General features: G+C 37.9%; 1 protein-coding gene across 2 annotated transcripts; it reads right to left on the bottom strand.

The window, feature by feature from the left end:
• Nucleotides 1-7,747: 7,747 nt before the first annotated feature.
• LOC148036965 (transcription factor HHO2-like) lies at nt 7,748-12,447 on the bottom strand. 2 transcript variants are annotated; one of them, XM_087675918.1, is made up of 6 exons: nt 11,571-12,447; nt 10,645-10,979; nt 9,458-9,818; nt 9,208-9,284; nt 8,416-8,559; nt 7,748-8,307 (listed from the first exon to the last, which is right to left on the bottom strand). In XM_087675918.1, exons 1-6 carry the CDS (start codon nt 11,782-11,784, stop codon nt 8,056-8,058), a joined length of 1,383 nt encoding a protein of 460 aa, XP_087532044.1. In that variant the 5' UTR covers nt 11,785-12,447; the 3' UTR covers nt 7,748-8,055. The 2 variants fall into 2 exon arrangements, with proteins under 2 accessions (XP_087532044.1, XP_087532043.1); XM_087675917.1 differs by having other exon boundaries at nt 7,748-8,559; nt 11,571-12,437.
• Nucleotides 12,448-18,232: the final 5,785 nt, after the last annotated feature.

Raw genomic sequence — 18,232 nt, 5'->3', positions numbered from 1 at the left:
TATAAATAACCTTAACATTATCCAAGGTTTGATGTAATAGGGGCCAAATGGGCAACCAGTCATAGTGATAAGTAAATTAAGCATTCACAAAAATACTTGCTACAGCCAAATACCCAAAGGGCATGGTGGTTTGGGGACTCTCCCAAAAAACATTTACTCATAGTACAACCTATCCTCCTTAAGGGGGTGTTGAATTTGGAGAAGATAGAGAAGCATGTGAAAAAGATACAAACAAGATGCCAAGCTTACATGCCAAAAATAAAGTCAAGTGGAATTGAAAGGTGAATGCAAAAACCACTAATTTCATAGAAAAGGACTTATCACCAAAGATGATCCAAAAGAGGTGTTAGATGCCAACAAAAGTGGAGCCAAACTAATCTTGGAATTGAAGGAATGGGCCTTGTGCATTGTCCCTTACAACTTGCATTCAATCTAAACTTGTATCTGTTGGGATAAAGGGCAGTGCCCATGTCCCGCCCGTAAGGGCCAAGTTGTACATAGTACATATACCTATCTAAAATCATTATTGAGGTACACTCTTCGGTACCACAAATCTTGTGTCTCTGTCTCTTCTCTCTCTCAACTTGCATCTCTATATAGAAGCTCCATTGCAGCTAACTCAACATAGTGGTATCAGAACTTGCATCTCTATATAGAAGCTCCATTGCAGCTAACTCAACAAAGTGGTATCAGAGCTTGGTTCAGGCAATTAAGAGCTTGGCATTTCTTTAGGTGCAAGAGCTTGAAGTTGAAGAAAAGTTCACTATGAAGAGTTTGCAGGCATGGTAGCAAGGTTTGAAGCTTCTTCTTGAAGCTTGAAGCTTCCCACTTCATTTGAGCTTGTTGGTAACCATCATTGGCCACTTGGGGACCCTCCCCATCATCTCCAACATTTGGACTAGCATTCCAATCTCTTCAAGGCTGAAGGCGTCATCAACGTGGGTATGTAGATATGATGTATTGTCATAAATTTCAGGATTGCACTCCTGAATTGTAGGACAGCCACTTGTATTGTCAAGAATTTCAGGACTACACTCCTGAATTGCAGGACAGCCACTTGTATTGTCAAGAATTTCAAGATTGCACTCCTGAATTGCAAGACATCCACTTGTCAGGAATTTCAGGACTGCACTCTATTTTTTGTCAAGAAATTGGTATGTTTATTGCCATTGAATGCTTTTGAGGCATTTTGGGCAATGAACAGATGTATGTTCTTGTTGCTACATACTTGGGGATATTCCTAACATACTACTGAGTGGATTTTGGAGCTTCCATTTCTTGGCATTAGCTGTCATTTATTGTCATATAGTTATTTGACTGTGAATCATGGCTAGCAATATTGACAATCATCTTATGCATATCAAGAAGGCTGAAGGAGCACACAACTTTGCAGCTTGGCAAAAGAAGTGCTATAATATCTTGTTGTAGAAGAAGCAAGTGAAGTCGATTGAAGTAAAGGGAACAAAACCAACTGATGTAGAGTAGGACAACTGGAATGAGCTAAATGAGCTTGCATGCTTGACCATTGAGCTATCAATTTTTGATGCCTTGCTATTTAACATTGAAGGGTTGGATTTTGCTTATGACATTTGGAAGTGACTGGAAGAATTGTATGCCCAAAAGAGTGATGCAAGCAAAGTCTACTGGCTAAAGAAACTCATGGATTTGTGTATGAAAGAGGGTACTGCAATGTCTACTAACCTTAGTGAGTTTAACTCCATTTTCAACCAGCTTGTTGCTTTGAAGTTCAACATTGATGATGAGCTCAAAGCTATGTTCTTGCTTTGCACTCTTCTAGAGAGTTGGGATACCTTCAAGAGTGCTATGAGCGATTCTAATGCTATGCTTTTGTATGTTGCTATAGAGAGTGCTCTACTCATGGAGGAAATGAATTGGTAGAACAATGCATCCAATAAGTCTTCTAGTGCTTTGCATACTAGAGGAAGATCACAGTAGAAAGGCAAATCTAATAGCAAGGGACGCAATAAATCATGTAATAGGGATGTTGAATGCCATCAGTGTGGCAAGAAGGGTCACTTCAAATGTGACTGCTATAAATGGAAGAAAGAGAAAGGAAAGGGCAAGAAGACGGATGATAGCAAGGAAGAAAAGAAAGAGACTTAACCTACTAAGAAGAGTAGTGTAAAGATCGAAGAGGTGAATGTAGTTAGCCATGAGAGCGATAGTGGGAATGATGTACTCTTTGTCTCTTCATGTTTCAATGCACATGCTTTAATAGCCGATACAGATGATGACATGCACACTTGGATTTTGGATTTAGGTACCTTTTTTCATGTCACCCCTCACCGTGAGTGGTGTACAGACTATACAGGAGGTCGACATGGTGTTGTCCATCTTGGGGACAATTATGCATGTGACATTGCAGGCATTGGTAGTGTGTGCATCTACAATTTCAGCATGGATTTGTCTTCACTCTTCAGAATGTAAGGTATGTACCTCAGCTCAAGAAGACCTTGATTAGTACTAGACATGTAGATGATGATGGATTTCATACCACCTTTGGCGATGGGAAATGGAAGATGTGCAGAGGATCTAGGGTTATTGCTAGAGGCTCAAAGAGCGATACTTTGTATCCTCTCCATGTATCTAGTGTGTGTGACCATGTTGTTGCTGTGACCGAGCAGGCAAGTGTTTCCTTGTGGCATGGCCGGTTGAGACACATGAGTCAAAGAGGAATGAAAGTACTTTGTCATTTAGGTTACTTGCCTTGTCTTTGTTATGTTGATTTTGATCATTGTGATCATTGTGTTTATGGCAAGCATGTGTAGACATCTCATAAAAAGTCTTTTTCATTGAAATCTTTGCCTCTAGAGTTAGTACATTCTGATGTATGTCAGATGCTAGGGTTATCTCTAGGAGGAAAGAAATACTTTGTCACATTTGTCGATGATGCTACTCGGAAGGTATGGGTTTACCCTATTCGTAGCAAGGACAAAGTGCTTGACAAGTTTTAGAAATTTGTGGCATTGGTTGAGAACTAGTCTAATAAGACGCTTAGGTGTCTTCGCTTTGACAAATGGTAGGGAGTATGTGTCCAAAGCCTTTTAGGCATTTTATGACAGCAAGGGGATAAAGAGGGAGCTCACGGGCCCTAATAATCCACCCCAAAATGGAGTTGTAGAGTACATGAATCAGACCATACATGATAAGGTCCATACGATGTTGTCTCATGTTGCATTACCCCATGGATTTTGGGCAGAGACTGTTATGATAGTTGTTCATCTGATTAGTAGGTCACCAAATAGGTCTTTGGGGGGGGGGGGGGGGAGACTCCCTCAAGAAGAGTGGTTGAGCAAGCCACATTCTTATTCTCATTTGCGAGTGTTTGGCTACGAGGTTTTTGTGCACATACGAAAAGAAGAATGCATCAAAATGGAACCAAAGTCCTGTAAATGCATATTCCTAGGATATGGTGATGAGGGTGAGATGAGGTATAGACTTTAGGATCCCGAGAAAAGAAAGATAGTATGTAGAAATGGCATCATCTTCTGTGAAGATCGCATGCATAAGTAGCCCGAGAAGACTAAGGAAGTCAAGAGGGTTGTTTTCAAGGAGGATATACCTTTTAGATAGCCATTTGTGCCTAGTGGACAACAGCATATACCTACTATAAATACTCCTAAAAATGCAAAAAATGGTGCTGGAAATGATCAGCAAGATATTGCTCATGATACACCGCAGTTTTAGCCTGAAAACATGTAGTTAGGATAATGTGAACTATCAGGAGAGCATGCTGGAATTTCAAGACAACGACCTATACATGTAGAATTGCAGGCCTGTATTTCAAGACAGTAACCTGTACATGTAGAATTACAAGCCGGTATTTCAGGATAGCAACCTGTAAATGTAGATCTATAGGCCTAACAGCCAGCAAATGCAGAACCTTCACTGCATAAGTCAAACTGACCTTTAAGACAGTTAAATAGGTTTATTCATGGTGTGCAGTATGTTGCATATTATGTCATATTGACGGATTGTGGTGAACCGCCGTGCTTCAAGGAAGCAATGACTAGATTGAATAGTAAGAAGTGGTTTAAGGCCATGATGTAAAAAATGGAATCACTTGATAAGAATGGTACTTGGAACTTGGTGCAATTGCCTAAAGGGCAGAAAACTCTTTCATGCAAGTGGATTTACAAGATGAAGGTCACTTCTGGTTCTTTGCCAAAGTATAAAGCACGGTTAGCTTTTGCAAAGGGGTACAAGCAAGAACATGGAATTGACTTTGACAAGATCTTCTCTCTCGTAGTCAAGATGACTACTATAAGAACCATTTTGGGCTTGGTTGCAGCTAAAGATATGGAGCTCATATAGATGGATGTAAAGACTGCATTTTTACATGTTGATCTGCATGAAGACATATACATGAAACAGCTTGAAGGTTTTGTGGCTAAGGGCAAAGAGAAGATTGTTTGTAAGATCAAACAAAGTCTGTATGGGTTGAAACAGGCACCGAGAAAATGGTAACATAAGTTTGATACTTTCATGTAGTCTCAGTGCTTTTAGAGAAGTCAAGTTGATCACTGCTTGTACACCAAGAAGGCAACAGATGGTAGCATGATTATCTTGGTTCTGTATGTTGATGACATGCTGATCTGGCAGGGATACTCATGCCTCGGATTCATTGAAGCAAAGTCTCCATGGCAGCTTTGACATGAAGGATCTTGTTGATGCCAATCACATTCTTGGGATGAGGATACTCAAAGATAGATCAAAGGGGTTACTCTATCTATCTCAGCAGGAGTATGTATCCAAGATTTTGCAGCATTTTAATATGGAAGGGGGGAAAGCAATTAGAGTTTCATTGCCTCCATATGTGAAACTCAGTGTAGAGGGGGCATCCCTACATCTGATGATGAGAAGGTTGAAATGACCAAGATTTTGTATGCTTCAATTGCATTGGCAGTTTGATGTATGCTATAGTTTGCTACACGTCTAGACATTGCCCTGGTAGTGGGAGTGGCTAGTAGGTACATGGCAAAACCTGGCAAGAAGCATTGGGAAGCAATGAAAGGTATTATGAGATACCTCAAGGGCACAAAGGATTTGTGAATCTGCTTTGGCAGAAGACATCTCTCATTGGCTTTACAGATGCAGACTATGTTGGACATACAGATTGTAGGAAGTCCACTACAGGGTATGTGTTTTAACTTCACAAGGGGATTTGTCTCTTGGATATCTAGGATCCAGGCTACAGAAGTGTGTTGCACTATTTACTATGGAGGTAGAGTATGTGGCTACCATTGAGGCATGCAAAGAAGCCTTATGGCGGACACGTTTGGTTGTGTTGATCTTAGGATTACTAAGATTCACGTTCTCCACTATGATAGTTAGAGTGCTATCATGTTAGCACGGAACCCTGTCTTTTATGCAAAGACAAAACACATACAAGTGAAGTATCATTTCATCAGAGAGGTACTTGACATTAAGAGCATTGGGTTGGTCAAGGTACGCACTGATGATAACCCTACAGACCTCTCACGAAAGGTCTTCTAGTAGATAGGTTTGCCCATTGCTGGCAGATGATGGGTATTGGACTCGGGTAAGTTACTCATGAATATATGTGTGCATTGTGTGGGTTCAAAATAAGGTATTTTTAAAATACCATATTTATACTTTTTTAACATATTGAAGGGCATAATATAAAGGGGCTATTTACAGATTGAATAGAAAAGGGTTATGTTCTATTTAGGAGAAATTCACAGATAAGGATATTTATAAATAGGCCTTGAATGCACATGAAGTAGAGCATATACATATAATAAGTTCCCCGAGGTATTGGATAGGTATAGTCTAATCAGATTTGTACATACTTAGACTAAGCTAATTCTTTTCCTCTACCTTTGGGCACATTTCCTTTAGGGGGGAGGCTCGTGGGATAAAGAGCAGTGCTCGTGTCCACCCGTAAGGGCCAGGTTGTACATAGTACGTATACCTATCTAAAATCATTATTGAGGTACACTCTTCAGTACCACAAATATTGTGTCTTTGTCTCTTCTCTCTCTCAACTTGCATCTCTACACAGAAGCTCCATTGTAATTAACTCAACAATATCAATGAAAGTGTTGTGATTTAGTTCTAAGCTAATGTTATAACATGTTATATGAAGGCTTATTTGAATGTAATATATTTTAGGCATGTAAAAAAATATTTGAGCCACCATATGTTTGTTTTTTCCAATATGGATGTAATGAGTAAGGTTATGATAAAAAATAATCAAAGGCTTAACATTAGGAGTAAGCTAGAATTAGATAGTGGGTAGGGCCCACAAGAGTTTAAGGATCCTATGTTAGAGGTCACTCATGATAATGAAGGGCTTAAATATGAATGGAAGAAAATAACACATGTTTCCACACTTATGATTGCTAGCAAAAGAAACATGTTTGTGTTACAGTCTAGATACTAAAAGTTTTAGAAAACTAGGTTTCCATGAACCAACACATGCCACACAAAAAATAGTTGAGCCTTTATAATCAAAGGGAATGTGGACTTAGTGTCTATCTAGTTGGAATGCTGGAAGGATAGATCCCCACTCATAGGTTCACTATATGTAAACCCCATATATCATGTTCATTCAAGACCTATTTAAAAATATCCTTAGCTATGAATTTTCATTAAATAAAACATACCCCTTTTTCCTTTATATGGCATCCTTTTGTATGTAAATAGTGGGTAGAAAATGTATTTTAAAAATCCATTCTATTGAACCCATGTGATATATTAATATATTTATGAACAACCCCTATTTGACCATTTTTCTATTGCCAATCCAATCTAGCAAGCCCAAACAAAATAGAATAGCTATCTTCCCATTTAGTTATGTTTAGTTTGAACCAATGTCAATCAATTAGTCTATTTATGGAAGTGAGGTCACATCGATTGAGTGTGTGGAAATACACAAGTCAACAATATTGAAGTGCCACCTCTAATGCAAGGTCTTCAAATGCTTCATCAAGATTTCCTTCAACCTTAGGAGGCACTTGTAAGGGGCTATGCAAACAAACCAACAATATATAAATTGAGAAAAAAAGGATCCTTATGAGATACTTTCTCGTGTAGTTGGCCTTTTCTACCTCAATTTGGTTTCTTTTAAAGCATTTTATACCATACCCTATAGCAACTAAATTAGGAGGAGATTAGGAGCCAAAATTGATATTGGTCCCAAATGGAAGGCATGTAACCAATACCATGCACTTCTTTTTAAAGGACTCTGCCTTTATGTGCATTTAATCCTTTATTCAGAAATCTCACATGTACATCTACAAACTAACTTTGATATCCCAAATCTAACATTTTAGCTCTTTATTGAATAAGTCTCTTGATGTATGCTTCACATGTAACGCCTCTTTATAGGAATAATGTATACAGATGTAGCCCTCTATGAGGCCTCTATATCCATAGCTCATACAAATTATATCCTACACCTACTCACATGATAGGATACCTATACATTGATTTCCCTTGGTCGATAATGCAAATACTTATAACATTCTCTTATCAAATATCATGATAACAACACAATTGCACTTTTCCTCAAATTCTTAGCATCTTGTAGTTTTCCCTTTATTTCAACATATAATTGAGAATAATTTAGGGCTAAAAAATAGCTATGCCAATTATGTATATTTATAAATTTTGGCTTCCATAAATTGAGAAAGGATTAATGATTGATATACTATAATGAATGTTTTGCCAAAAAAAAGGGTAAAAGAAGGAGTTATAAGGGATTCATCAATTATGACCATTCATTTCTTCAAGAATCTATACATAATGTATACATATTTTCAAATCAGCCATGTAATATTAGCCGATACTTGATTACATCATGTGACATGAAGCTAATTAGATCACATTCACTATATAAACTACAAAATAGTGTCTTTCCTCTTTCTTGGCATGTGGAAGCATGCATTATGCAATTGTGTATTAGAAGCCGTGTGCAATTATAGGGTGATATATCTAAGGTCAAGTGCTTGGATTTATTAAGGTAGAGAAAAAACCAATTACACAAGTCCATCTTTCTCCAATAACTTGTCATGGTCTCTCTTCTATGGTGTGGGTATACCCAATCCTTAAGTCGATTTCCTTTGAAGATCTTGTATCATTGTCACCTATACCATCATCATTATCATCTTGATCCTCTTCCTCATCCACTTGGTCCTCTTCTAAATTCTCTGACTCAACCTCTAGTTCTTTCCCTTGTACATGTAGTTGAGTGGGCCTCCTTGCCTTCAACAAAGCTCCATCATCTCCTTCATCTTGTTCCATCTCTTGTTGACATGATATCTTAGGTTGTTGACAACGAGAATGCAAAGGCCGTGGACTCACTTCAGCATCATTAAATGTACATAGTTCTAGAGTAGTTGTGGAATTGTTGGGTGCATGTGAACTCACATTATAGCTACCATATGGTGATGATGTAGAAGAAGATGATTGAGGCATCCATATATGACCAAACACAAGAAGATGGTGTGCTCCTTGTTGGTTAGCATCTCCTTGTGAAGCCAAGCTAGGCCTTCGCATATGTAGCCGAAATTTCTAGAAAATAAAACCCACATTACACTACATTAGAAAATAATTAAGAAATCATATTAAGCTAACTAATAAAGTCAAAATGTATCCACATAGCATTCAACTTATAAAATATTAGGAAAGACTTGCAACTAGTCAAGTCTAAATCCTAAGTAATGGGGTCATCATAGATGTAAACTTGTGAGTTAGAAGTATCAAATGAAGAATAAAACTAATTCTCATGATGCTAATTATGAAGTAATAAATTGGTGCAAAAATAACATGCCATTAGTTAAAGCTTTACATTGGCTACTAAGATTATATTGCCACTATCTAAGATATTATAACATGACATAAGACACACTTAATTAAAAAGTACATATAATTAGCCATGTAATACTAAGATAAATGTATCAATAGATCCTTGACCTTGGGGTTTCTTCAAAGTTTTTCCTTGATTCCATTTGTTCATGACAAGCTATAGTTACTTCATTGTAGGCTTATGATGCATATGTGTCAAACTATCTATTTTGATTCAAAGTGCAAAAGGACTAGCTGGTGAGTAGTTGGTCAAGTTATCATTGTGATAATTTTAATATTATGTTATGTACAAATACTTCTTTGAAGGTTTCTATGCATGATACACACAAAATCTTAAACTCTGAACACTCTCACCTGAAGATGACTCTTTACTTCATCATTGGTAAGCCCTTGAACATTCATCAACTCCCTAATTTGCTTTGGTGTAGCAACTGTTATCCATAGTTGTTCATAAGAAGAAGAATTTACTAGTTAGGCACTTGTCTCATTTATTTGATAAAAATTTAATTTGATGTACATTAATACATGAGTTAGCCAATGCGCCTTCTGTTAATGAAAGGAGGAAAACAATAACTTTTCCGTTCTAGGGAAAACATATTCTTACCTTGGCATCCTCCTAGTTGGTGTAGTGCATTAAGAAAAAGTTGATGGAGCTCAGGAGACCAGCATCTTCTTGGTTTTCTTTGTGCACCTGGTGTTAATGATGATGGTGATGAGGTTTGGGTGTTTAGCTTTCCATTGCTTGGTCTTGTTGTTTCATTACCTAAAACTGCATGATGATTCGAAAGATGCATCATCCCCATAGTTTGGGTGCTTTGATCTTTTGGTAACAAAATCTTGGTTGCAACATCTTCTTGAAGGCTAAAATGACTTTCTTTAATTGGTTGTTGAGATTCAACATTACAGCAAGCATTGGTGGTTCTTTCAACAGTGTCATAAGAACTCTTAATTAGTTGGTTTTTGTCCTGCAATAGTTGAAAGATTTCAAACACACTCGAGATTAGAAAGTGAGCACTGCATGTACATGTTTGCTTTTATATAACAATCACATTTAAATACTTGAGGCATCTGATAGCATGTAATAAAGTTTAAAACATAAGGTTGCATTGATTAGTTCTAGAAAAATTTAAATTGTGATTGGGCCACATACTATAAACTTATAACTAGTCCCTATTAATGCCAATTATTGAGAACATGGCATACACAATTAGTCATGGGCTTAGGAAAGGGCTCATGCATTGTGATTTACAAGGTTGAAAGTGTATGCATGATTTGCAATAAGTCTCAATCCACTTTAAGTTAATATGTAAGGCATGACCAATTAGTTTGATCATCAACACTAGTTTGAGTAGATACAATCAATCTTAGATAATTCCCTATATAGAAATGTGGGACATCGTGTATATGTAGTCAAGCTTTGCTATTGATGACATTGGATGGTTGTATCAGTTGATAAACCGTTTGAACATTTGGGACTGCAATATAAATTTAAAATGGTAAAAAGGCAAATAAATTGAACTCTTTTGTGTATCATGTGAGCACTTATGTGCGAATTGCATGATGTTGGGAGGAACTTATAATGTGTTTAGAGTTGCAAAGGGGGTTTTGGGACAGAGACGGGGAGTACCCAAAGAAGCATTGTTGGTCTCAAAGTTTTTACATTTATCTATCTACTTCTTCTAAGGCAATATATCTTAAGCACCTATGATGGTGCCACACTACATCTACCGAGTGCAGACGAGCTAGTTGATTACAAAAAAAATTAAGTACTCACCTAAAATGGGTACGTACCTTAGGGCAATGCAAGTGGGTCTTGTGCTTGAGGCCGAGCCATGGGGTGAAGGACGGTATATTAATACTGGGTTCTTCTTCTTCTGCGAGTTGATGCAAGGCGGCACGGGGTGTGGCATGAGGCGGCTCTCCTTTGATTCGCTTGAGGGCGAGGAAGTGATCAGGGAGGCTAGTCCTCGCATTGTGATGAGAATTGCTAGTATAATTCGTCGCGTCGAAGCTGGCGCACAGGTTGAAGCGAGGCTGCTGATGAGACGCACTAGTGACGCCGCTGCTGCTGCTGCTAAGCTTGCACGTCAACCGGTCCGCCAGCTGCTCTCTCGAAGCTTCGATGGCTGATCACATGATCATAATTAGGGTTTCGCAGTCATAATCATGATCACCGTCATTTAGTGTCAGTGTTAAGGAAATCCAAATCAACTAGAGCAGCTCATTCCACACACATTTTCTTTACAAAAAATTCGCATCCGTGGAGCCTTCTCCCTTGCAGATCCTGATAATCGACCGTCGAGCTCGGATATTAAATCACACACTTAATGACTGTGAAGTGTTCTTATGAAGTATAATGATACTCAGACAGACACTGTGAAGTGTCACTATGACGTATGATGATAATCAGGCACTTAATTACTGCGAGGTTTTGTTATAATTCCTCCTGCGTCTAGTCCCGACCGACATGGAATCAGGCTTATTATCCAGGATTTACGACCAGAGCGACTAATTATTAATACAGGCTGATCATGATACATAAAATCATAGCGAGGAGAGCAGAGAGCTCGTCATACATGAAATCATGACAGTGAGATGCCGCCGAGACGATTAAGGGCATGGCCGAGCAAGGTTTTTGACCTAATAATTCATAATAATATAGTAGGGAAGGGGCATAGTGCTCTATTATGATAATACGACAGGCTGGGCTTGCTTACCATCGTCTAGCAGCTGCATGCAGAACGGGAGCTCTCTCTCGAAGGCTTGTATCTTCTGGCGCTCGTCTTCGAGGGCTTTGTGGTAAAGCTCAAGGGCGTGCAGGTCAGGCACGAGCTGATGATGATAGTGGTGATGATGATGATGGAGGTTCCCCGATGAGACTGCGGCAGGGCCGAGCGTCAGATCTGATGACAGTATAGTGTTCCTTCCCATGATATTATCGCCTGTCTGTCAGGTGTCTTCTAATTATCCCCCCCTTGCTTCCTATACACTCAAAACCAGCTAGCACCCCTTCATGATAGGAGGAGGAGAAGAAGCAGAAGAAATAACAAAAAGAATAAAAGGTAGTAGCTTAAAGAAGAAGAAGAAGAAGTAGAAGTAGAAGAAGATACACCTTAACCCTCTGATGCAAAATCAAGAAGAAGAAAGCAGCACATGGTGAGAGCAACAAAATAAGGAAGCATACAAATAAAGAAACTCTAGTAGCTTGTAAGGGGCAGCCCCAATTAGATCAGGAGGAAGAAGCTGACTCAAAAGATGCCCAAGTGCAGTGGCAAAATGAAGAGGAAGAAGAAGATGCACCCCTTACCAAAACCACTTGTTGAAGAAAGAAGAAGATGCTATCAACTTTGAAGAGGGTGCTTGTATATGTGGCACTTGTGTCCACCTCCATATCCCATCATCACCAATGCTTTTCCAATGACATAGCCATAGCTCGTCCCTCTACAAACTCTAGCTCTTGATTGTCTAATAATTCCCCTCCCTTTTGGATAGATCTACTAAGGCCCTCTTTCCAACTCCTCAAGCCTATTATTACTATGTGGATTCTATGACATCTATATGCACCTTCCTAGAGCTTTTGGCACTTGTGCTTTCAAAGAGTAGAAGAAGAGACCTTGGCCTTGTCAAAGTAGTATAAGCCACTCTTCCACATTTTCCCAAAAGGATAACACCCATTTCCTCGTAAAAAGCATCCTCCTTGCCTAGAATCCCAGAGGCTGAATCCATAAGCAAAGCTTTTCAACAATGACCCCACCACAAACTCCCCCAAATATTCTCTCCTTTCATGTTCCAACAACAGCCTTGAGTCCTTGGGACCCCTCCTTGCAAAAAAAAGTGAAATATGCCATCGCACCTTTGTTGCTTCCACAAGCCACCTTTGCCCCTAACACAGTGCCTCTAGCAATCACAACTGTGCCATGCTCATAGAGAGACTAAGATATGGTATGTTTGCATAAGCATCATCTTGTCCAAGTTGCAATGCATAGGCATAATTATAATGTGGGGTAATGCACTTGCATCCCATCAATGTATATCAAAACTAATACCTAGCAAAGTAGAAACTTAACATGCCCACCTCATAATCTACCTCTTCATAGTAGAATGTACCTTGGAAGCAAATAGGAATAAAAGTTAGAATCATGAGATCATGAACAAAAGGTAAATTTTTGCATTTTTCTAAAGTGATTTCACATCACTAGTTCATGCTTCCACCACAATAACCGTCTCAAAATGATGCATGTCAAAAACTTTGCCCCTTCTTGGAATTACGTGGAGTATTAAATATGTTTCAGTTGAGGACAACTCAAATAATTTGAAGAGATTCGAAACCCTTATAAGGAAAGCATTAAGCCTTTGTGAGAATATTGTTTTACAATTTCAAATCAAACTCCACTTTAAATGTACTTCATTAATTTTTGCAACCATATAACACATGGGATATTTTAAGGTATAACATATATTTAATTTTTGTGCATCTAAGTTGTTGTATTGAAAATGATACATGGTGTTTTGTTTTTTTTTGTGTGTGTGTGTGTGTGTGTGTGTGTGTGTGTGTGTGTTACAATATGAGAGAGAGAGAGAGAGAGAGAGAGAGAGAGAGAGAGAGAGAGAGAGAGAGAGAGAGAGAGAGAGAGAGAGAGAGAGAGAGAGAGAGAGAGAGAGAGAGAGAGAGAGAGAGAGAGAGAGAGAGAGAGAGAGAGAGATTGGTTTGTAGATCCATAACATCTACAAGTCTTTTTCAAAGAAAATAATTACGAGATAATGCATCCACCATCATTTGTACTTACAAGCTGAGGAGTTGGGATAAATGACGGTACTTACATATGGAATTGATATTTTCTTCAGGTGTTGTTGTTGAGAAACGATACAATATCCATGGATTCATTCATTCAAAATATCCCCTTTTATGTACAATGTAAGAATTACTTCTAAGAGGATGCAACATAACTCTTGATGGCTTGTGTTTTATGTTGCCTATATGTCTTAATTCAATTTAATTGTCATGTTGGGGCACCAATATCAACGTTGATTGTATTGTATGTGTGGTGTTATAATGGCTCTACCTTCTTTTTCCTTGAAATAACGTGTGTTGCGGCCTTTTCCTTTTTCCTTCACATTGTTAGCTAATAAAATCACCCCTCTTGCTTTTCATTGCTATTAATTCCATATACATAATATCAAATCACCCCACATCTTGATTTCACATTAGAAACTTCATAGACTAGATGCTACTAAAAACCTTGGTAAAACAATCTAGTCGTGTGATTGAATGGGAGCTCTATGTGGCCAAATTTGTGTTTATTTTTTATTTATAATACCCTCTAAGGATTTCTAAGTGTTAGGTAGCATGCTCATGTACAACTTTTTACTATGTACACACCCCTAGAATTAAAAAAAGTAATTCCCTCCAAACATCCCTTCTAGATGTATATTTTAAGTGACTCTAGATGTAAAACTCCTTTTAGTGAACTTGCTTATTATTCAACAAGTATATTTCCTCCCTTTCACCCAAATCACCCAGATGATCTAAATAGCTAAAACATAATATGATCATTCCATGATGCTCAAATGGTATACATAATAATATAGCCAAATTTATGTGTATAAACATAGCCACTATGATGTTTTTAGCATAAGTAAATATACTCATTCACACACATTCTAATGTAAAGGCATGCATATATGCGAGACTTTGTGCATGTACACTTGTATATATGCATGCATGCACATACATGTATGTGTATGTGTATGCATGTTGTATGCATATATGCATATAGCTAGGGATGCATGTGTGTGTGTGTGTGTGTGTGTGTGTGTGTGTGTGTTATATGAGAGAGAGAGAGAGAGAGAGAGAGAGAGAGAGAGAGAGAGAGAGAGAGAGAGAGAGAGAGAGAGAGAGAGAGAGAGAGAGAGAGAGAGAGAGAGAGAGAGAGAGAGAGAGAGAGAGAGAGAGAGAGAGAGAGAGAGAGAGAGAGAGAGAGAGAGAGAGAGAGAGAGAGAGAGAAGATGGTTGATAGATATTGAAATTGCATGCATCAAATGGTTGTGGTAATCGTTATCCATAATTTGAAGGGTGTGTACTAAAGCATGTTTATGTTGAATAAATTAACTTCTACCATTTGAATGGTCTTACATGTTTATGCACATGTGCACACACGTACACATGCATGCACATAAACAAACAAACACACACACACACACACGTGCGCGCACACACACACACACACACAAACATGATGTGTATGTTTGTGTGTAGCATATGTGCATGGTGTGCATATGTGTATATATAACCATCACCTTCAATCTATATTTTTTCTTAGGGACTTCAATTTGGAATATATAATACAGCACCATCTATGCAATAGAAGGGGTTTTATTCTCTGGTGGAGTTACAAAAAGTATACATATATAGGGAACACAAGATATATAAACACACATGCTATGTGGTTTCAACATAGTTAACCACCCATGTCTATTTTGCTCTTCACTATCTCCTACATAGTGAAAAACTATCTTGACTTTTTGTTTAAATTTGTAATGCTCATTCTTTTTGGGAGAATTATGGCTCCCCCTTCCATTGCCATGATGTTAGAATCTTCCCTTGTCCAATGAACACATTCATCATTATCATGATCACCTTATCTTCCTTATATTCGTATATATTCTCATGTATGCATACACAACAATTTTGTATATCCAAGAAAAGATTCCATGCATTGTTCTCATAAAATTGCATATGACGCATCAACCTAAAGTTTGTTGAGAAATGGCATGTTGGAGAATGCTGGATCTTGTCGAAAGAATCTTTTCAAAGAAACGTAAGAATCTAGGGATTCTTACACCAAACATCATTGTGTATTGCCAAAGCTTGAGTGCAAGTCATGATGATAAATCATCTTTATACGAAAGAAATTTTTTAGGATTCTATTATTAATCACTTACAATTTAAAGATAATCTTCATATTTAACATCTTCTAACATGTGGAGAGTATGATGAAAGTATCTTTACATTGGCGAGATAAACAAGTACCCTAGGGAATACAAGATCCTCATCTTACTAGGACTCAATGAATTTAGATCATAAATGACCAATATCTCTCTTTCTCTTACACATCACACATGCCTCTAATATGCATGTGCTTAATAGATATAGATATGTGTATGCATATCTGTGTGTCTCTATGTATGTGTGTGTATGCACGTGCACACATACAAGCATAGGTAGAAATAGACATATGGCATGTGTGTATGTATGTGTATGTCAACTTGTGGGTGTGCACATATGTGAGGGTTTATACATATATAAATACATAAATATGTTACATGTGCAAGAACATACATACATAAAACATACATGTATATGCATGGATGCATATATATGTATGCATGTACACACATAGATCACTACAAACAAGAACATTTTGCATACATATATATGTCCATGTACACATGCATACATTGATATGCACATATATGCACATTTATATATACACCCACATATGCATCCCTTCCCTCTAGGTCTATTTGAATTACCTCATATACATTTTTTCCATCAAACCATCTGGCAATCTACTTGAGTAAAAAAGTGAACTTTGTACATTAGCATTCAAAGTAATTAAAAAAATAAAGCAGAGGTGGAGTTTCAAAGAGGTGTATGAAGTCACACTTATAGAAAAGTGGATCTATGATGGTGATATGATATGCTTCCAAATTATGCCTTTACAAGGGTGGGGAAAGAATTTGAGAGAGAACTTTTGTTGATCTTCAAAGTAACATTTTCCTTCACATTATGGGGGTTGATAATGCTCTTTTATGTGGCGCCATTTGTGTAATATACATGAAATGAAAATTTTAATCTCAAACTTGGAAATCACAATATTACTATCTTGGTTAAGTACATACAACCTGTAAAAAGCGTATTTCTTTTAAGTTCCTCATCTTTTTTTTAGAGCCTATGAAATAGGGTCTACTTGATCTTGTATGATATGGAAAAAGTGTTTGGCATATACGTAATGCTACTTGTGTAAGGGTATTCAAATGTTGAAAGAACTTGAGTTGTTCAACATCAATATGATTTAATACCATAGCTTCAACATGGATAAAAAGCTTGATTTGAGAATCTTTCGTGCAATTTAGAGAAATATAGGCATCATCACAACCATCCAATGCATGTAGTTTCAATAGCTGTCCACACACACACACACACACACACACACACACACATGTACATTTCCTATGGTTTAATATATGTAACCAAAAGAATAAGTTAGGAACAATATTTTTTGGGAAACACTCATCAATTACTACTTGGTGGAGGAGGGAGAAGCCAATAAAGAATGAATCATATGTGTCATATGGTTGTATAAATTACTAGTTGGGGAGTAGCATAAAAGACTATTGAGATTTTTATAGAGTGCATACAAATGTATTTTTGCATATGCATATACGAGAGCGAGAGAGAGAGAGAGAGAGAGAGAGAGAGAGAGAGAGAGAGAGAGAGAGAGAGAGAGAGAGAGAGAGAGAGAGAGAGAGAGAGAGAGAGAGAGAGAGAGAGAGAGAGAGAGATCCGAAGGAGCCAAAAGATCCATTGAATTGGTAGGTATTCTTGTTTATCGTTTGAAAGTATGTCATGTCAATAGAGTCCAACAACTAACTTTGCTTGTATTGCATATAGGGCCATGTTAAGGGGGAGTAGCTTTGTACAGAAACATGCCTGTATGGTCACATCTCCAAGGTTTTTGGTCCACCATCCCTTCTTTGTGCCACTTTAACCAAAATGTGTGCAATGGAGTGTAATGATGAAAATGGGGGGTACCATGGAAACCTTTTTGGACCGGATGTCGGCAAGACCAAGCTTTGTGGATGCAATTCAAAATGTGTGTCTAGTCTTTTGTGGGTGAAACCTTACATCAAGGGATGAGAGGGCAATACATACACACACACACACACACATATATATATATTGCTCCATCACTTTAGATAATGCTCGTATAAAATACCCTACAAGATACAAAAGAAACCTTTCACATACGGGGAAAGGAATAGGATTCTCAAGGTGTCAATCATAATGCAATTATGAAAATGCTATTGAAGGGAGGTGCTATGAGGCAAAGGCATGAAGGGCTTTAGCAGGGAAAAGAGGAGGGGAGGAGATATTCGAGGATCAAAGGGGAGGGACAAAACTTGACTTTTCCGTCCTTGTAAGGGAGGCCTCTTTTCCGTCTTTATGGAATCCTCTTGCTTGTCCCAGTACCTTAGAGGCGACGGCTGGGATTAACACCCTTTGCGTGCTAATACGAATACCTTATATATATATATATATATATATATATCTATGCATGTATGTAGTTCACAACTATTTCTATCTTATGAAGGAGGT

This window comes from Lygodium microphyllum, chromosome 4 (assembly GCF_053477565.2).
Source record: "Lygodium microphyllum isolate KBCC chromosome 4, Lygodium_microphyllum_v1.1.10, whole genome shotgun sequence".
In the NCBI taxonomy this organism is placed as follows: Eukaryota; Viridiplantae; Streptophyta; class Polypodiopsida; order Schizaeales; family Lygodiaceae; genus Lygodium; species Lygodium microphyllum.
This window is presented reverse-complemented; position numbering and strand designations above follow the sequence as displayed.